Source organism: Neoarius graeffei, chromosome 4 (assembly GCF_027579695.1).
Source record: "Neoarius graeffei isolate fNeoGra1 chromosome 4, fNeoGra1.pri, whole genome shotgun sequence".
Taxonomy (NCBI): domain Eukaryota; kingdom Metazoa; phylum Chordata; class Actinopteri; order Siluriformes; family Ariidae; genus Neoarius; species Neoarius graeffei.
Window position 1 is genome coordinate 3,757,774 of NC_083572.1, and position 22,319 is coordinate 3,780,092.

The window sequence follows — 22,319 nt, forward strand, 5'->3', positions numbered from 1 at the left end:
AGACTGAGATGTGATAAGGAGTTGTTACACACACACACACACACACACACACACACTCTTGACCTTCGAGGTATAAAGATTAGAATCTCCAGCTATCTCTCTATCTATACACTTGAAGAACACGATAGAATGTGTCACAACATGACAAGTCAGACAAGTTACTTTGGCCTAATGAATATGCATTTTGGGCGGAGTTAATACAATTTGTGCGTGCAAATGAGTACGAGCGAAGGGCAGGTATTAAACTTGCAGAATTTCCGGCAATCGAAGACAAAACTATGCCGCTGACTCGGTTTTAATCATGCCAGACGATTCATCGACGTCTCAAAAAGTTCGACGTGTTTCTGAAAATGATGAATGTGGAATATTGTGGAAAATGAAATTATTTGCATATTCATGAGATTTAAATCGGCACCGGTTTTTATTCAAGGCATAATGTTTATTTTGTGTTCATGTTGGATATTTTTAGTTTTTACGACTTCTTGCAGCCTTTCGGGATGTCGGACATGAAATTGTTCACGTGGAAACTGCACGTGTGAGACGATGTCAAAGAAAATCACAGCGTGAGAATCTTAGAGCAAATCATTTACGTTTAATTATGATTTTCATTAGGGGTGGCACGGTGGTGTAGTGGTTAGCACTGTTGCCTCACAGCAAGAAGGTCCTGGGTTCGAGCCCCGGGGCCGGCGAGGGCCTTTCTGTGTGGAGTTTGCATGTTCTCCCCGTGTCCGCGTGGGTTTCCTCCGGGTGCTCCGGTTTCCCCCACAGTCCAAAGACATGCAGGTTAGGTTAACTGGTGACTCTAAATTGAGCGTAGGTGTGAATGTGAGTGTGAATGGTTGTCTGTGTCTATGTGTCAGCCCTGTGATGACCTGGCGACTTGTCCAGGGTGTACCCTGCCTTTCGCCCGTAGTCAGCTGGGATAGGCTCCAGCTTGCCTGCGACCCTGTAGAACAGGATAAAGCGGCTACAGATAATGAGATGAGATGAGATGATTTTCATTATCAGGCAAGTGGTGCTTTATGCGACTCAGTCCTGTTTATGAGAATAAATGAGAGCGAGAGAGAGAGAGAATGGCCCGATCAGGTTCTGTAATCAGCCGTGAGCTGGTGTGTGTGAACTGGTTTCAGTAATTAAGGTTTATTAGTGAAGTGAAGGAGAACGAGCTCGATCCCAGCGGACACACTGCAGCAGCGAAACCTGATTTACTTATTTACTCTCTCTCTCTCCTTATATACTCAGAGTCTCTCGCCCAATAATTACATCTCACTCGATGATTCTGCAGACGCTCAGCTTTGACCTGATTATAGAGGTGGACTGTTCCTTACATGACTCAACCTGGACTCTGTGTGTGTGTGTGTGTGTGTGTGTGTGTGTGTGTGTGTGTGTGTGAGAGAGAGATAGTGACTGTCAACAGACATCATCTTAATTCCCAAGTCCCTGTACATGAGCGTTTCAAGGTCGCCATTACATGTGAGTGCGTGTGTGTGTGAGCCACTCAGCTACACGAGCATGCTCATCGATATTTCCTCCTGAGGTTTTCCCCATAAATGCTGTGGTGTTTTATTTATGTAGACGTTCAAAAACACAGCCTGCACTTTGACCCTGAAAGCCCTGAGCAGAAGACGGCTGTTTCGAGTCGTTTCGTTCGCTTTATTCTCCAGTTCGCAAAAAAACAACAACAACAACACTCAAATCGACGTAAGCTTTAAATATCCGATATTGGATTTCTTTCACTTTCCAACATCGGCATCAACAATATAGACAGAGCAACCTGTTTAACACTCGCTGTATCGGCATCTTACTGCAAACCGTGTGACATCAGTTTAGATCATAAACCACCCGGCGCCACAGATCACAGTTTCAGTAGCAGGGACTCCAACAGGCGCTCAGCTCAGCTTTAACATCTGAGCGAACGACTCGGCGACTCATGCGGAGGTGCGAGAGAAATATTTACGCTAATGAGAGAAATATCAGCTGTGTGTGGAGACGGATTTACACAAAGACAGAGCTTAGGCACGATCAACACCGGCGTCCCTCTCTCTCTCTCTCTCTCTCTCTCTCAAATGTAGAATAATTTAAAATAATCATCTTTCTGAATCAGCAAACCAATGAATCAGTGAATGAGCAATTCCAGCGTTACGGACGTGACACTTGAACTCAAAATGGCAACAAATGACCCAGTGCATGTTTTATTGTCTCCCAGTATTTAAACAGGTGTTGCATATTTTAAGGCTGTACCATACTGGAGAAGTGATAGAACAAGAACAATTCCCATAGTACATCTAGGGCATGCCAGAAAATGCCAATAAAAGATGCGTTATGGATGTGACAGAAAAAGTATCACTTTTCTTGGGTGACTGTACATTTTTATCAAACTCTGTGAAATTGTAAACCTAATGTCGAAATGGAGATATCCATTTGATAGAGGGGTCCAAGGTGAATATTAAAAAATCTTTGTTTAAAATATTTTGTATTTCATGCAGAGTTTCAGAAGGAAAAGTCAGCGTTATGGATGTGACGAAATTCCGTTATGGATGTGACGCGTCTGAAATAGACATGGCATATGTTTAGAAAATCAGCAATTTAACCACCATAACCCTTTGAAAAACTCTCTAAATATCAGCTAAAACTATCAAAGTTCTTAAATAATATTTAGGATGGCTATTGTTTTGCTGTTTTGTGGATTTTAGCATACATTTCTGTGGCTTGTGGCAATAATATAGAATTGTACATGATCAAAGTTGATTTTAGCTTGGGGTTTACATTATAAGAAAGAAAGACTGACATATTAAGGCGAAGGGAACAATTCTTGTGACAAATTGGTTCAACTTATTCACATCTGTAAAATACAGGCCTAGGTGATATCTCTGGGAGTGGTTTTGATGTATTACATGTTGCTTTATTTTTGCATGGTGAGGTTGACATTTACATAGAATTGCCCGAATCAGGTTTCTGTGTGAATTTAGAATTTAGTTGCTGCATATTCTCAAATCTAAAATTTAGACAATTTTTAAGGAGTTTGACAACCGCAGACCAGCGTAAACATTCAGCGTGTTGAAGAAAAGTGAAGATTGGAAGAAAATCGATGAGAGCGGCGGCTACAGTCATCGACAGTCCCTAATTATCGACACCTTTTCAGATTTACCAATAAAAAACTATTTTACAAAGGTGAGTTTCAGTTACAACAGTTATTATTGGTTAATTAATCGACCGGAAGACACCCCACCCCCCACCCCTCGCCCTTTGATCTTGTCATCTGATGACGCAGCTTGTTACCTGAGATGGAATTTTTTAGCACGATCAGTAATTTGAGGAAAACCCAGATGTTATCATCACAGGTGAGCATGATGGAAAGCTCATGGACATGTTTTTAGCGATCACATTCACCGATATACCGGGGTTTAAGGTTTGTTTTCTGGTGTTAGAGCTCTAACACAGAGACAGAGGGATTAACCTACATCTGGCAACCCGCAAGCACACCATTTTAAGGATATTACAAAATTCTAACAATAATAAATAGTTCCATGCGTAACTGATTGTTAGCAAAGGGTTGGGAGTGTGCGCACACACACACACACACACACACACACGCTTACTTAAAGTCCTAATTGCCCTGATTCCTCCACTTTGATCTTCTAACAGTGAACTGGTTCCAGGTTTTGTAAGTGCTAATTAAGAAAACACACACACACACACACACACACGCACGCTACAGTGCACCTAATTATAACCGTGCAGGGTTTCACAACGTAGTAATTTTCGCGTTTAGGATATTAGCGCACCAGCAACTAGCATCAGCGATGATAAAGCAATTAAAAAATTACAATAACCAGGAAACAAACCTTATTCACCTTAACAACAAAGCAGAAAATAAAGATGAAATTCATTCAAGAATATATTAGATTTGCAGGGAATTGTTCAAAAAGTAATATTAGGATGTTTGATCTATGTATATTGCAAGACAAATATAGGATTAGGAGAAAAAAAAAGTTGAATTTACCATATAATGGGTGTGGTCTAATATTCTAATGAGCATGTTTGATTGACAGGTGTCTGTCTGAGACTCCGCCTCCTACAGTACTCAAGCAAACAAGAGAAAACGATATAAAGTATAGATTTAATTTCAGATTAGCATTCCCTCACTAGATTAGCTTTTACTTGCGAGTTTGTTTTCTTTCGCTTTTTTCGCTTGCGAGTTTAGCTTTTATTTGCGACTTAGCTTTCTCTCGTTTACGTCTCTCGCTAGTTTTTTACTCATTAGTCGACTTTCTCTCTCAAAGTTAGCGCCTTTGTAGTTAGCTTTTGTTTACTTGTTCATTTTGCAGCATTTTTTCACTGTTACTTTTTGTTTGCTAGCAGGTTTTCTCTAGTTTCGCTCTCTTGTAGTTTGCGTTTGCTTTTGTTTACTAACTACTTTAACTTTTAGTGAATTAGTTTTTGTTTTTAGGTAGCTTGGAATAACTGGCTAGCTTGTTTTTAACCTTTGCTCACTAGATTAGTTTCTGTTTGCGAGTTTAGCGCTGTTGCTACATTCGTTTTTACTCATTAGTTTGCTTTCGTTCCTCATCTTAGCTTTAGCTTATTAGTTAGCTTTTGTTTGCTGCGCTTGATAATTTGTAGTTACTCGCTATGTTTGCTTTCAGATGTTAGTTTGTTTTCATTCACTTCCGTTAGCTAGTTAGCTTTCGGTAATTTAGCTCTCTCACTTGATATCTCATTCATCTCATCTCATTATCTGTAGCCACTTTATCCTTCTACAGGGTCGCAGGCAAGCTGGATCCTATCCCAGCTGACTACGGGCGAAAGGCGGGGTACACCCTGGACAAGTCGCCAGGTCATCACAGGGCTGACACATAGACACAGACAACCATTCACACTCACATTCACACCTACGCTCAATTTAGAGTCACCAGTTAACCTAACCTGCATGTCTTTGGACTGTGGGGGAAACCGGAGCACCCGGAGGAAACCCACGCGGACACGGGGAGAACATGCAAACTCCGCACAGAAAGGCCCTCGCCGGCCACGGGGCTCGAACCCAGGACCTTCTTGCTGTGAGGCGACAGCGCTAACCACTACACCACCGTGCCGCCCTCACTTGATATCAGTTGCTTTAAAAAAAAAATCCTCCAGACCAATCAGATCACAGCTCATGGAACAAGCGAGAAAAACAAACATGGAGGACAAAGTGAAGTGACTGTCTTTGGTTCTACTATAAGCAGTATGACTTCACACTGTGTGTGTGTGTGTGTGTGTGTGTGTGTGTGTGTGTGTGTGTGTGTGTGAAACATCGGACACAAATATACATACAGTAAATGCATGAAATCTTTTCTTCTGGAAAGTGACAGTGAGATCGCATTCATTTATGTCTGGTTAAGAGGTGGAAAATACACACACACACACGCACACACACACACACACACACACTGTGCACTGCAGTGCTGACGTGAAGAGGCAGTTTATTACAGCACACACTCTGCATATATATAAACACACTGCAGCTCTGTGCATGTCATAAATCATAATTTAGCAGTGTGTGCTGTCAGATGCATTTTATTTTGTGTGTGTGTGTGTGTGTGTGTGTGTGTGTGTGTGTGTGTTGTTAAAACCTGGGCAGATGGGAAAGCATTGTTTTCCTGATGCCATCACATACACACATACATCACTTTACACACCATTAGCTTTCACCAACATACACACACACACACACACACACACACACTTTAACCTTGCATTGGCCATTTCATCACCTATAAGTGAACAATGACTGACCTTGGCCTGTTTTCTTGGTCTGCACAAAAGTACTGGCACCCATCTACTCCAACCACAGCACACATTTTCTCTGAATTCTTTTTCACTCACATCTGATTTTCCTGCTCAGTCTGACGTCATCCAATCGAGTTCACGCGATCAGAAGTAAAGTCTGTTCAAACAGACTCATGGAAAACAGAAACATTTCCACAACTCACTGACTCGAATGACTCAAGACGGATCAGGTTTGGTGCACGAATGTGTATATATATTTATATATATAAAGCTGCGAATATCACTGACATAATTCATGAATATTTAAAAACACGGACAGAACGATCACTTTAAAAAGTCATGACCAATAAATATGTTTATTCAAAATCTGGCCCACTGAATCAGACAGGTCTGAATCTCAGGATTGACTGAAATGACTCACTGACTCCAGAGGTGCAAATCTTGAATTTTAACACAGGCAGTTTACTGAATTAGATCTTGATTTTGACACAAATGATGCACTGACTCGAGAGGCACAAATCTCAGATTTGACACAAATGATTCGCTGATTGAAAAGAAAAAAAAATCAAAATTTTGACTAAAATGATTCACTGACTCAAGAGGCACGAATCTCAATTTTCACACAAATGGTTCATCAACTGAAAAGAAAAAAAAATCTAATTTTGACACAAATTATTCACTGACTCAAGAGGCACACTTTATTACATGGTCTTAAAATTCGGCTGAGGTTTTATTGGAAACTTGTGGAGTGTGACCAAAAAAATGATCTTCATAAAAAAAAAAAAAAACCTCTGAAATTGCACCAAACACCATCTCCTAAACATCCTGCAGCACTGACTATGATTACACACACACACATTGTAGGTTTCTACCGGTATGATGGGTAGTGGGGTGCCAATACTTTTTGCAGTATAGAAAACTGGCTACAGACACGAACAGTGTGACGCGCGTGAAGGTGGAAATGCAGAGACACTCATCCGTCTTATACATATCACATTGTACCTGCAGACTAGCCAACATATGGTTACACAAGTTCAGGACTGCCATAAGCATCAATTAACACACACACAAAATCTCAGAAAGGAGTGTGTCTGGGGACGGCGGGAGGACGCACACACTCTTCTGTAGTTAATGAGCCAGCCGACGCCTTTTCAGGCTGCAGCACACAGGCAGCTAATTAATCAAGTCCACACACACACACACACACACACGCCAAGAGGCAGTCAGCCGGTCTAACAGAACCCCTGACCCCTTAAATATACACACACATCTGCTCAAAACACTAAGATGTTCCTCTTACTCTAAATCCATAGAGCTGATTCGATATTCACTTAAACACAGATTACCATTACGAATCTTTTCAGTGGCTCGAATCATTTGAATCTTTTTGGCTAAATGATTTGTTCTGAGTTAAAGGGTTGAAACGCACGGCGTGATCACGCTGCCGTCCGAATCAGACACCACACGAGTTGACTCACTGAATCAAGACATGAAAAATGTCAGTCTCGAGGTAAATGATTCACTGAGTCAGGAGAAGGGAATCTTGGTTCTTTGAGCCAAATGATTCACTGAGTCAAGACTCGTGAATGTTGATTTTGACCAAAATGATTCAGTGATTCAAGAGACACAAATCTTGAATCAGCCTTGACCAAAATTACACACACTGTGGTAAACTGACAAAGGTATGCATCCGAGAGTAGAGCTGTCACATGATGAAAACTCACACACACACACACACACACACACACACACACACACACGGTCCTCTGTCACAAATGAGAAGCCTGAAGTTCAAACTGTCAGATAGATAATAATGAGGGAACTCTCTCTCTCTCTCTCTCTCTCATACACACACACACACACGTCACAGCTGATAGTCCTAAGGTTGAAACTGAAAGATGATGATGATGAGAACGAGCTCTCTCTCTCTCACACACACACACACACACACACACACACACACACACTCAGACCCCGGAGCTAAACCCTGCAGCTGATGGAGAACACAAAGCGTGATGTGAGCTGCCACAGTGAGACAGGTGACATCAGGTAAAAATCCCCCTGCGGTGGATCTCATAATGAGATTTCCACTACGAGGAGACGAAGCTCTTCCTCAGCTCTCCTTCCACACCTCCATCCTCATCCATCTCTCCACTCCTCCCTCCCTCCCTTTCCTGTCATCCGTGTTTTTCTCAGAAGATCGAGAACCTCACAGCTTCCTGTACTGAAAGTCACTCTGGAGTTTAATTCAAAACCACCAGCTCTGATTGTTCACAAGGTGTTGATTCATTTCCAAAATGAACAAACAATGCAGATTGTCATGTTCCCGAGAAACCAGAACGCGTAAACTCCTAAACTCCTCTATCATTACGTCGTTTTTAAAGTGTTGACACTGGAGACTCCTTCCTTAAACGCTGCATAAAAATGATCAGGTATTCGAATGAGTGCATTAAAGCAGTGCAACAGCTGCACGACTCTCAAAGCTGCTGTTCATGAAAATTAATCAACACCTCCTGACCAATCAGAATTGAGTAGTGCTGTGTAACCATGACAACTAGCAATAAACTCGAGTCAGGGACGGCTCCTGGGGATCCGTTCCCTCGTTATACCCCCAGGGGGACAAAGCGAGAGGGAAAGAAAAGGAGCTGACCATAAAGCTCAGAGCACATCAGCAGAGCAGAGAGTTTTCAGCCATGACCTGAAATAAACCCCACTCTGCCCTTAACAAGCTCAGATGCCCCGCCTCCATCCCACACCCCGCCTCAGACGGAGCCCCCAGGGCCTCGGGGCTTTTAGTGCCTTTTACTCCTGAATGAAAACGGTACCTTCGGTGCGGGCGGTGAACGGAGAGTCGGTGAGACGTTTGGCCGAGAACTGGCCTCCCAGAGAGGTCATTAAAAAGCACAGGCTGAAGAAGCCGATCCCCAGCACGAAGATCCTGCAGAACAGAGAGAGAGAGAGAGAAGGACAAGTCAGAAAAGTATAGAATAACAAACATTCTGGGTTTTAAATTCCATCCATCCATCCATCCATTATCTGTAGCCGCTTTATCCTGTTCTACAGGGTCGCAGGCGAGCTGGATCCTATCCCAGCTGACTACGGGTGAAAGGCGGGGTTCACCCTGGACAAGTCGCCAGGTCATCACAGGGCTGACACATAGACACAGACAACCATTCACACTCACATTCACACCTACGCTCAATTTAGAGTCACCAGTTAACCTAACCTGCATGTCTTTGGGGGAAACCGGAGCACCCGGAGGAAACCCACGCGGACACGGGGAGAACATGCAAACTCCGCACAGAAAGGCCCTCGCCGGCCCCGGGGCTCGAACCCAGGACCTTCTTGCTGTGAGGCGACAGCGCGAACCACTACACCACCATGCTGCCAAGGTTTTAAATTACTCATCTCATCTCATCTCATTATCTCTAGCCGCTTTATCCTTCTACAGGGTCGCAGGCAAGCTGGAGCCTATCCCAGCTGACTATGGGCGAAAGGCGGGGTACACCCTGGACAAGTCGCCAGGTCATCACAGGGCTGACACATAGACACAGACAACCATTCACACTCACATTCACACCTACGCTCAATTTAGAGTCACCAGTTAACCTAACCTGCATGTCTTTGGACTGTGGGGGAAACCGGAGCACCCGGAGGAAACCCACGCGGACACGGGGAGAACATGCAAACTCCGCACAGAAAGGCCCTCGCCGGCCCCGGGGCTCGAACCCAGGACCTTCTTGCTGTGAGGCGACAGCGCGAACCACTACACCACCATGCTGCCAAGGTTTTAAATTACTAGTAAAAAAAAATTTAAAGTTACTGAAGGAAGGAAGGAAGTGAGGGATAGAGAAAGGAAGAGGGGGAGCAAGGAAGAGAGAGAGAGGAATAAAAAAGAAAAGAAATAAGGAAGGAAGGAAAAGGGGGCTAGAGGAAGGAAGGGGTTTGAGGAACATAGAGGGTGGGAGAGAAAGGAAGAGAAAGAAGAATAAAAAAGAAAATAAGGAAGGAAGGGAAGAAGGGGATAGAGGAAGGTAGAGAGAGAAAGAAAAAAATAATGAATGAATGAACGAATGAATGAAGAGAAATAAAAAGGAAGGAAATAAGGAAGAAATAGAGAGAGAGAAATGAAGACAGATTGGAAAAGGAAGGAAGGACACAAGGAAGATAGAAAGATGAAGGACTGTAAATAAAGGAACTGGTGAGAGAGAGAGAGAGAGAGAGAGAGAGAGAGAGAGAGAGAGAGAGAGGTGTAGAATTACAAACATTCTGTGCTTTAAATTATTAGTAAATAAAAAATAAAAAAGATACTGAAGGAAGGAAGAGAGGAAGGAAGACAGGGATAGAGGAAGGAAGGAAGGAAGGAAGGAAGGAAGGAAGGAAGGAAGGCGGTTCAAGGAATGTAGAGAGAGGAAGAGAAAGGAAGAGAGAGAGAAGAAGAAAAAAGAAAATAAATAAGGAAGGAAGGAAGGAAGGAAGGAAGGAAGGAAGGAAGGAAGAGTAGGATAAAGGAAGGCAGAGAAAGGGAGAAAGAAAGGAATAAAAAAGAAAAGAAGGACAGATCGAAGGAAGGAAAGAAGATGTGGACAGAAGAAGGTAGAGAGAGAAAGAAAGGGAAAAAATAAGGAAGGAAGGAAGGAAGGAAGGAAGGAAGGAAATAAAGAAGAAACAGAAAAAGAGAAAAATGAAGACAGAAAAAATTAGGAAGGACAGAAGATAGAAAGAGAGAAAATGGAAGGAAGTGCTGTGAATAAAGGAACTGAGAGAGGAATAGTGGAAGGAAGAGAGGGAGAAATAAAGAAGGAAACAAAGGAAACAGAGAAGAAAGAAGGACGTAAGGAAGAAATAAAGAGAAAGAAAGGAATGAAAGAAGGAATGAAGGTAACTGTAGCACGATAAAGAAAGTGCACACTTCCGCCGTTTGTCGTGTAAACAGTGAGTCAGAGTTCACGCGCAGGTACGGTAAAGTCGTTACTGCGTGGTTTTCTCTCATCTTTACGACTCGATGATGATGATGAAGGACAGATGAAAGAGGGACAGCAGACTGAGAGAGTCGATTCCGTTCCCGTCATTACACACACACACCATCTGCTTCTGCATCATAACTACACTAACTACCTCCCGGATTAACCCCCTCCCGGATTGACCCCCTCCCGGATTGACCCCCTCCCGGATTAACCCCCTCCCGGATTAACCCCAGCCTGCTGCAGCTCACCTACCACATGATGAGCTCCAGGGCAGGAACTCATCCCCACACCGACGGCATCATGGGTAAATCTGCTCGCCATGCTCAGGGCTTCACGTCGCTTCTGCGTGTCATCGTCACGTGCTCACCGGATCATCAGCAACACAACCACGGGGTTTATTTCAAATTCTTACAGACGGCATTTTTCTGGCCCTGAAATTAGAACAGCGCTGTGACATTGTGGTGCTGATGAGTGTCCTGGGATCTGTTGGTTGTGTTGTGAAAACGTTTGTTTGTGTATTGGTTCTGTTCAGTCTCGTGTCCCGGGAACTGGATTTTGTGTGAATATTTATTTATTTGTTTACATGTTGATAAAGTGTGGATTTGTTTGGACTCCAACACAAGCGATTCAGTTCAGATTTACAAACACCGTCATACTCCGTTCACCTTGTTTCTTTCAGCAGGAACGGCGTGCTTGTTTGTTTATTTATTTATGTGTTTGTTTCTTTATTTATTTCCCAAATGCTTGCTTGTTTTTAATTAGATTGTTTATTTGTTGGCTTGCTTGTTTATTTATTTATTTCTAAATGATTTGCTTGCTTGTTTATATATTTATTTATTTGTCCCTGTATTATTTTCTCGATGTTTGTTTTTATGAATGTGCTTATTTATTTGCTTGTTTTGGAATTAATTATGGAATTAATACATTTGTTTATATTTACATTATTTGCTTATTTGTTTGTTTGCTTGTTTACTGAATGTTTGCTTGCTTTTAATTAATTTGTCTACTGAATTGCTTGCTTGCTTTCCTATCTATCTATCTATCTATCTATCTATCTATCTATCTATCTATCTATCTATCTATCTATCTATCTATCTATCTAGTTTGTTTGTTTGTTTGTTTGTTTGTTTGTTTGTTTGTTTGTTTGTTTGTGAAACTGAGCCAGAGGATAAAGGACCTGTATTATCAGACCTGTTATTAAGTAAGACATATAGAAACCTCATAACCTGGAGGCTCTCAACCTAAACACACACACACACACACACACACACACAGAGAGAGAGAGAAAAGTTTGGAGTGTGTTACGTGTGAGTAATTCGTCTCCCTTTCCTGGTGAAAGTGCTCAGAAGGCCACAGGCGTGCTGGGAGATCACATCACCACTAATTACCAGATTTAAAGTAATTGCTTCAGTCTGCTTGGTGGCTCGGAGCAAAAATCCGCCGCCGTCTCCTAATTGGTTTTCCGGGCGAGTGGGGATCAGATTTGGGAATAGATCAGTCACTGCTGTGAGAGTGACATTCGGAGATTTTTGGGAAAAAATGTTAGCCCTCGATTTTGAAAGCGGCGACGCTAAAGGGCAGAGAGGGAGAGAGAGAGAGAGAGACAGACAGACAGAGAGAAAGACAGACAGACAGAGAGAGTGAGAGAGACAGACATAGAGAGACTGACACAAAGACATATACAGCCCCGATTCCAAAAATGTTGGGACAAAGTACAAATTGTAAATAAAAATGGAATGCAATGATGTGGAAGTTTCAAAATTCCATATTTTATTCAGAATAGAACATAGATGACATATCAAATGTTTAAACTGAGAAAATGTATCATTTAAAGAGGAAAATTAGGTGATTTTAAATTTCATGACAACAACACATCTCAAAAAAGTTGGGACAAGGCCATGTTTCCCACTGTGAGACATCCCCTTTTCTCTTTACAACAGTCTGTAAACGTCTGGGGACTGAGGAGACAAGTTGCTCAAGTTTAGGGATAGGAATGTTAACCCATTCTTGTCTAATGTAGGATTCTAGTTGCTCAACTGTCTTAGGTCTTTTTTGTCGTATCTTCCTTTTTATGATGCGCCAAATGTTTTCTATGGGTGAAAGATCTGGACTGCAGGCTGGCCAGTTCAGTACCCAGACCCTTCTTCTACGCAGCCATGATGCTGTAATTGATGCAGTATGTGGTTTGGCATTGTCATGTTGGAAAATGCAAGGTCTTCCCTGAAAGAGACGTCGTCTGGATGGGAGCATATGTTGCTCTAGAACCTGGATATACCTTTCAGCATTGATGGTGTCTTTCCAGATGTGTAAGCTGCCCATGCCACACGCACTAATGCAACCCCATACCATCAGAGATGCAGGCTTCTGAACTGAGCGCTGATAACAACTTGGGTCGTCCTTCTCCTCTTTAGTCCGAATGACACGGCGTCCCTGATTTCCATAAAGAACTTCAAATTTTGATTCGTCTGACCACAGAACAGTTTTCCACTTTGCCACAGTCCATTTTAAATGAGCCTTGGCCCAGAGAAGACGTCTGCGCTTCTGGATCGTGTTTAGATACGGCTTCTTCTTTGAACTATAGAGTTTTAGCTGGCGACGGCGGATGGCACGGTGAATTGTGTTCACAGATAATGTTCTCTGGAAATATTCCTGAGCCCATTTTGTGATTTCCAATACAGAAGCATGCCTGTATGTGATGCAGTGCCGTCTAAGGACCCGAAGATCACGGGCACCCAGTATGGTTTTCCGGCCTTGACCCTTACACACAGAGATTCTTCCAGATTCTCTGAATCTTTTGATGATATTATGCACTGTAGATGATGATATGTTCAAACTCTTTGCAATTTTACACTGTCGAACTCCTTTCTGATATTGCTCCACTATTTTTCGGCGCAGAATTAGGGGGATTGGTGATCCTCTTCCCATCTTTACTTCTGAGAGCCGCTGCCACTCCAAGATGCTCTTTTTATACCCAGTCATGTTAATGACCTATTGCCAATTGACCTAATGAGTTGCAGTTTGGTCCTCCAGCTGTTCCTTTTTTGTACCTTTAACTTTTCCAGCCTCTTATTGCCCCGTCCCAACTTTTTTGAGATGTGTTGCTGTCATGAAATTTCAAATGAGCCAATATTTGGCATGAAATTTCAAAATGTCTCACTTTCGACATTTGATATGTTGTCTATGTTCTATTGTGAATACAATATCAGTTTTTGAGATTTGTAAATTATTGCATTCTGTTTTTATTTACAATTTGTACTTTGTCCCAACTTTTTTGGAATCGGGGTTGTATATAGAGAGAGAGAAAAAGAGAGACAAAGAGAGACAGACAGACTGACAGAGAGAGAGACAGAGAGAGAGAGATGGACAGACAGACAGACAGACAGCTGGACAGACAGAGTGAGAGACAGATGGACAGAGAGAGCGAGAGACAAAGAGAGAGCGAGAGAGAGACAGACAGAGGCAGAGAGAGAGAGAGATGCAAAAACACAGCATAGGAATAAAAAAGAAAAGAAAGAATGAGGGACATTACAAAACAAGAAGACCGTCATCTATATCCCCCGCCCGATATACCAAGTTTCAAGATGTTATTTGTCACATTTTTCAAGTTGTGCTGCAGGAAACCAACCCGACCTCTTTACACTGACCTCAGCAGCCCATGGCATAATAAACCCACCGGAGCTTTGGTCCAGCTGAGCGAAAAATTAACATTTCTCACATTTCTTAGTATCAAAAGGCACAGATACATTACTTAATCAACACATATACCAACTTTCAAGACCAAACCACTCATAGTTTTCAGGTTCTGCTCTGGAAACAAAACCGACCCCTCAGACTAACCTGAGAGACTGAGTCTGAAACTGTTTCCATGGAAACATGAAAAATTAAAAATTTCTCAAATTTCTTAGTATGAAAAGGCACATCTCCATCACCTTGTTAACATGTATACCAAGTTTCAAATCCGTAACATGAATAGTTTTGGATATATGCTCCGGAAACGAACATCGCTCTTAGAAACGAAGTCAAAATCTATTTTTTATGTAAAAATTTGAAAAATACTTCTTTTTTTTTTTCAAAAATCCAAAATAGCAAAAGGCAGCAGTTCACATGCCGTTTGATATGTATACAAAGTTTCATGAAGATTTCTTCAGTAGTTTTAAAGACATGGCCCAGGAATGAAAACATGACTGGACGGACAGACAGCCGGAACCCGTCTCTATATCGCCCACCAGACTCCGTTTGTTCGGGGAATAACAATGTTTAATTAGGCAGACTGACAGAGCGCGTCATCAACACTGTGGATTGTTATGACAGTGTGTATGAAGCCTTGTGAACGCAGTAGAACATGAAACACGGTTTTGTTTGACCAAGAAACCGCAAGAACGATGTTGGATGCGGGAAAATTTAAAGCGACAGTTTTACCTCTGGAACCGGAGACTCCGTCTATAAACGTTACCCAAGCGTTATATAAACGTTACACAAACATTTCCTTATAGAAAACTTCACCATGTTGTTTTTCTAGTTTTCTATCCATTTATTATGAGCAGAGCATCCAGCTGGATACGTCTCTGTGAATCAGTGGTTACTATAGAAACCAGAACATACCAGAACGAGCATTAATATAAACTTGTGTTATATATTTATATATTTATTTTATTAACACTGAGGACTGAAATGTGTTTGAAATGTTCACATGCTGTGTTTCTCTCGTCTGAACTGGTGAGTTTTGCTCCTGTTCCAGCTTCAGCGTCTCATTCAGCTCCACAGTGAGCTCACAGCAGGTGGACAGGAGGAAAGGGCTTTAAAACATGTCGGAGAAATGGATCTTCCTGCTCAGAATCGATCCATGATGCTCGGAGAATCCCAGGCTGAATCCCAAACACCTTAAACCTTGACTGAAGTATGAAACCTGCTGCTGCTGCTGCTGCTGCAGGAAACGGAATTACGGAGCCGGAATCTCACAACACTGTGAGTGAGACGCCTCGGAGACGGCGGTGATGCCACGGTGGCGAGCGTCGTGCTTCAGATCACCCTCGGAATTGTGGGAAATTCATGCTCAGCCACTCACAGAACAAACATCTGCTTCCTCGTAATCCGTTTCATTAATCACGAGTCCCAGATCATTCCCAATTCCTGGAATTTACTCATTAGAGTTAGGGATCATTTCAGACTCGGCCATTTTGTGTAACTGTGATTGTAATATTATCGGTAAATTATTTTAAAAACAATTACAAATTAATTGGAAGGTTGCTGTAATTTTCTCCTCAGTCTTTAAAATGGTTTAAAATGTAAAATGTTCTGGCTTTTTTTTTTCTCTCTCACCTTTTCATTCTAAATATTTTTGCACATAAATTCACATCCCATCAGAATCATTTTCAAATTTATTTCATGCTTGTTTTGTTTTTTTGTCCTGGCAGGTTATTACTATCGTGCGATGATATTTTTTGTCACATCGCTCAACACGAACAGTGTTTTCTATCAGGAGATGAGACGTTTATTTGACGTTCGTGATGGAAGGAGTCTCCAGTGTCGGTGACAAAGGAGTTTACAGAATCTGTACGGAATCTTGGTAACGTGACAGAAGAACGAGAAAAATGCTGGCGAGTGTTGATCACAGGTATCTATAACACAAGTCAGAACAGGAAACTGACATGATTCATTCCAAACATGAAACGTAACTATGGCATAAACGGATAAAACGTATGATGCGTCATTCATTAATAAAACAAATAACTGTAATTGGCGAGTTGCTGAGGTGTAAAAGGAAAACGAGATCGTCAGTGACGGCGTAACTCACTCCGGCATCATCTAGTCCAGAAGGAACGATCTAAAGTTGCGCAACAAATGTTGCGAGCTATATACACTATATACAAACTCTATATAGAAGCGATATCAACCCTAGGAATACCGACCCATTTACCAGAAAGAATCCGAAATTGCGAAAAATTGACTGATTTTTGTTGAACCGCTCATTAAGGCTTAATTAGTCCATAACTTCATTAATAATTGCAATGAAGCAAGTCTGTGTAGAAGTTCTATGCACTCTAGGTTCCCCTACCTTCATGCCAGAAAGAATCCAAATCGGCGAAGAATTGAGGCAGAAGAAGTGATTTGTGTGGAAACTGCTGGTTAGGGATTGATTAATTACTCCATATCTTCAATTATATATTAATTACAATTATGAAAATTTGCTTTGAAGCTATCTATGTGCACCCCAGGCAGACCTACCTTCCTGCCAAAAAGAATAAAAATCCGTGAAGAATTGAGAGAGAAGAAGCGATTTTTGTTAAACGTGGATGACGGACAATACATGATGACATGAACTCATCACCTGTTGGCCGGATGAGCTAATAATCAAAATAAAGCAAAATAATCAACTTTGTCATGTTAACAGCGACGCTGCCTCGTTAGTCATCACACCAGGACATCATTGATTATTTGGCTGAGGATTAAATGGCAAGACCACGTCTCAGATATCGAGGTCTTGAACACAGTCCATGTGAATAGTATCAAAGCCATCCTCACAGCGAGCCAACCACGCTGGGCTCGTCATATCGACCACATGGACAACACCAGGATCCCAAGGGTGATGTTGTACAGAGAGCTCAACCAGGGTCGTAGATATCGAGGTGAACAGAAACTGCATATTCAAGGACGTCATGAAGAGACACCTTGCGTTGCGTTGACAAGTGGGAAAGATTAGTGCCAAATGGATCTGCTGGTATGGACATCATCAGGCGAAAATGATGCAAGGAAGAAGAGCAACAACACTACAGAAGATTCAATCCTGGCAACTATCTGTGTGATGATGGGAATCGAACTTTCCAGAGTGAAACAGGTTTACGGCAAGAGAGAGAGAGAGAGAGAGAGAGAGGAAGATCGATAGAGAGAGCGGGATAGAGAGAGAGCGCAAGAGTGAGAGAAGGAAATAGAGATAGAGAGCGCAAAAGAGAAAGAGAGAGAAATATCATTGATTATTTTCATATAATAGCATGACACATTGTGGGGATTGGGGTTAATCCCACCCATATTTCCACCTCAGCTTTGTGTCACGTCACCATTTAACCAGCCGTTTACAATCACGGACAACCTGAACTGTCTAATCCAGGTGCTGCACGAGACGCCATGTTGAGATGTTTTTAATTTATGTACCTGTTGCTGTTTCCTGCTTCCTACATTACAAAAAAAAAATCTAAAATACAGTCAGTATTATTGAGTATTTCTGATTATAAGATTACAAGAAACCAAACCCCCTCCTGTACAGGTGGCACGGTGGTGTAGTGGTTAGCGCTGTCGCCTCACAGCAAGAAGGTCCTGGGTTTGAGCCCCATGGCCGGCGAGGGCCTTTCTGTGCGGAGTTTGCATGTTCTCCCCGTGTCCGCGTGGGTTTCCTCCGGGTGCTCCGGTTTCCCCCACAGTCCAAAGACATGCAGGTTAGGTTAACTGGTGACTCTAAATTGAGCGTAGGTGTGAATGTGAGTGTGAATGGTTGTCTGTGTCTATGTGTCAGCCCTGTGATGACCTGGCGTAGTCAGCTGGGATAGGATCCAGCTCGCCTGCGACCCTGCACAGGATAAGTGGCTACAGATGGATGGATGGATGGATGGATGGATGGAACTCCTGTATAAGACTATTAAACCCATTTCTAAACATTCGCACTCATTAAAGTTGTTCTGAAGAACTGAACGTTGACGCGCAAACAGCATGAACACCTGAAATGTGCAATATCTTTTGAATATGTGTGTATTTTTTTTTTCATTTGTGTGTCGAAGTATTGATCTTTTATGTTATTTGAACCAGCAAAGGATAGCCAGCCAATTTCACTGTACTATAAGAAGAAGAACAGGAAGTCAAGACAATAAGAAAACTTAAAGCTTGGAACGAACAGATGTCTGTACAAACAGGCTGCTGAATCTGAGATTTGTAAAAATAATTTATAATCATCTCCTGATCCGATAAATTTCCCTACATTCGAGATATACTTTTCAAACATTCGCACTCATATCTCCTCCTGCCTGGGTGTCTGTTAAAGCCAGACAGATTTGTACTCCTGAGCTTCTGTTTTTTTCTGGACAGAACACACATCCGAGTCCAGCTTTGCACGATCAGACTCCTGAATCAGAAACAGAATCAGTGGGATAAACCTGTGCTGGGATTTTCCACACAACCCAACCTGACTGCACTGATCCCAATCAATCACAGTATTACAGTATAGTGTGGTCTGCCAGTTTATTAGGTACACCCGAGACCATCCTCCATCCAGCCAAATGAAGGGCTCAGGACGCAGGATGAGGGGAGGGTGCCAATACTTTGTGCAGAGCAACAGATGGGGTCCGGTGAGCGGTTCTACGGCTGTGCGGCGAGTCCAGCAGCGCGCTAATGAAACACCTCGCACGCGCCTGCGTTCCGGATGAATTCGTTCCCGTCGGTTGCGCGGTTTGAAACGGCGCTCTCGTGCGCGCGCGCGCGCGTCCGCGTGTTCGCTCACCTGAACGGTTTGATGCTCAGCAGGCATCTCCTCACCATTATTCCCTCCGTGGTCCGAGCGCGTGGCGTTCACCAAACCCTGAGATGGAGGAGCCCGCGAGGCGCGCCGGTGAATCCGCCGCTGGACGCGCGCGCGGAACGCATGCTGCTCTTTCACCCGGGATAAACAATCACTGACACGGGAGGAAGAGGAAGAGGTGATGCGCTTACACTCCCAGCTCAGTGCACCAGCATCATCTGCATCATCTGCATCAGCTCGCAGCTTCTCCAACCGCTGGGCGTGTTTGTTTGTTTGTTTGTTTGCTTGCTTGCTTTTATCTCGTGCTCAACGCACCATGAACGCCTCGCGCTTCCCGTTCATTGCGACGGAAGAAGAAGAAAAACATCAAACTCCCAACTTTGCTGCACGGATGCGTGATGAGTCCGAACCGCATCAGAACCCGAATCCGACAAAGCATCCCGCGGAACGCTGCGCTGCGCAGCGCGCGCCACCTTTACACACACGTTCCGCGGGCGTTCCGACGTGAAAAGGACGCGCTGCGCGTGCAGAGGAAGTGCTCTGCAGTCTCCACGTCGAGAAGTTCCCCCGTGATACCGGCTCGAGCCGACTGAGGGAAAGAAAAAAAAAAAAACACGCAAATCCACCAGAACCCCTACTGCACGAGCCAGGCGGAGAGTATGCGGGGTGCGACGGGACAAAACACACACACACACACACACACACTTCAATCGGAACTCGTTCTTGAATTCTAAGAGTGGAACCCGATGCGTTCTTCTGCTTTCTGAGATGCTTTTCTGCTCACCACGGTTGTACATGTCAACCTTTGGTCAATCAAACCTGTATAACCAACCTCCAAAATCCGTATTTCCCTTATAAAATCCGTATAAGATGCAAATTAAAATAATTTACCTAAAATTTGAATGATAATTAACAATGATATATCCCAGTTACTTTTAATTCAATATTAATAACAATACACCTTCAGAATGAATACAAAGCTCCAATGTTCGACAAAAACACAAAGTGTTATCAGCGTAGTTACGAAGGAAATACTTCGTTGTTTGGAGACAGGTTTCACCGAGCGGCTATTATGCGCGAGACTTCATATTAGCCACAAAGTCAGGAAAATCTGTTTGTAAAATTACATTATAATGACCAAATACAATGAAAAGTATTTTTCCAGTCTCACCTGTGAAAGGTAATCCCATGTGATCTCGCTCGGACGGTAAACCTGTTGGTACAGTTAAACGCAGCACATGAATGAGGCATCTTTATTCTCGGCTACTGTCTAGACGCTATACCAGAGACGGCTGAAGAATCTCCACTTTGCCACATCCAATATGGCGGCAAGAATGACGTATGATTCTATGCAGAAGGCGGGGTCTATGTTTATACTGTATGTCTATGACTTCACGGTTGGCGGGATTCTCGCAGTGCGGTGTGCGCATGATCAAAAGTGGAACGAAGTCTCACTACCACAAGATAACGCGCGATTTCATAAGACTCTTTACTGGCTGTCTGTGGTGTACAGTACATTTGTCATCATGGGAATTGATTATAGCTCTAAATAAATATTGAAGTTTTTTTAAAGAATCTGTATAACTTTATTTATACACCCGTATACTACGTTTATTGAATCAAATCCGTATAAAATACAGACATTCCGTATAGGTTGACATGTATGTACAGAGTGATTATATGAAGAAAGAAAGCACAACTTTATTCATCACACACTTGTGAAATTCCTCTCTGTGTTTAACCCATCTGATATTAACCTAACCTGCATGTCTTGGGGGAAACCAGAGGAAACCCACGCGGGCAACACGCAAACTCCACACAGAAAGGCCCTCGCCGGCCACGGGGCTCGAACCCAGACCGCCTTGCTGGGAGGCGACAGCGCTAACCACTACACCACCATGCTGCCCTAGAGTTTGGTTCCAAACTCCAGGCTATATATCCAATTCCATTGTTTCAAGAAAAATCACTTTTTCTGATTACAGGAAGTGATAAAAGGAAAACCACTGTATCCTGTTTGACTCACTCCTTAATGATAATAAACTTCAAAAATGAAATCCAGAACTAATTAACAGCTTTTAACTGAATTTTTTTGTCAAGTCGCTACATATCCCTTTCTATTTAAAGAGCATTTAACTGTCTTTTTTCATGACAGATACAGCTGAAATTGGATATACTAGTATAATGTGTTTTATTATCCTGAAAAATGGGCGATGTCAACCAGTGTGAGTTTATCAGCATGGCAAAACACACATTACGTGCTTTATGCTTTGCACACAATGTCTGGTATTTTCCCGGGACCCGAATGCTGCATTTTCATAACGTGTTCTCGATTATGATTTGCTTTTGACAGCCTTCCCCACTGGTGAGACCATCACAGGCGATTTCCTACTTCATGGTTGCAGCCATCTTAGAAGACTTCACGCCAATGGCGGCCTCTGATTGGACAAATGGATATGACTGTTTTTGAGAAAAATCGGTGATGATGCTTGTTGCGTTTTGGAATGAAAGGCGGTCATGCAGTGCATAAATCAATGGCAGATATCGTGTTTTGGCGAAAACTGAATATGGTACGAGTAAGATATGATAATCGCTGATGGTTTGGTGGCAGGAGTTTCAATTTTTCAAATTTGGCGTTTATCGCGTTTTGGAACCCAACTCTTGATATCCTTCCTGGCAAAAAAAGCTCAAACTGCTCAATCTGTCCATATTCTGATCTCTGACCCTCTCTTGTCTCTCTTACAAGGTGTTTCCTGTTTCCGCCCACAGAACTGTCACTCATTCACTCACTCGATGTTTGTTTTTTGTTTTTTGCACCATTCTGCGTAAACTCAAGAGACCGTTGTGTGTGAAAACCCCAGGAGTTTCTGAAATACTCAAACCAGAAATATTCATCTGTCTCAAACCAACACCAAGAAAAGTCACACTTCACTGTGAGATCACAATTTTTCCCATTCTGATGTTTGAACATCGTGAACATTCACTGAAGCTCTTGATTTGTATCTGCGTGATTTGACGCATTGGGATCGGCTGGTTAGAGAACTGCGTCAAACATGGAAGGGTGTTCCTAATGAAGTGGCATG

General features: G+C 42.7%; 1 protein-coding gene across 1 annotated transcript in view; it reads right to left on the reverse strand.

The window, feature by feature from the left end:
• LOC132884743 (alpha-1,6-mannosylglycoprotein 6-beta-N-acetylglucosaminyltransferase B-like) overlaps positions 1 to 19,654 on the reverse strand; it is a 235,072-nt gene extending 215,418 nt beyond the window's left edge. Inside the window, exons 1-2 of the mRNA XM_060918644.1 lie at positions 19,222 to 19,654; positions 8,595 to 8,707 (exon numbers count right to left, since the gene is read on the reverse strand). Of these exons, the coding sequence (XP_060774627.1) occupies positions 8,595 to 8,707; positions 19,222 to 19,259 (151 nt within the window). The 5' untranslated portion in view covers positions 19,260 to 19,654. The remainder of the gene's footprint in view (positions 1 to 8,594; positions 8,708 to 19,221) is intronic.
• Between the last annotated feature and the right edge of the window lie 2,665 nt (positions 19,655 to 22,319).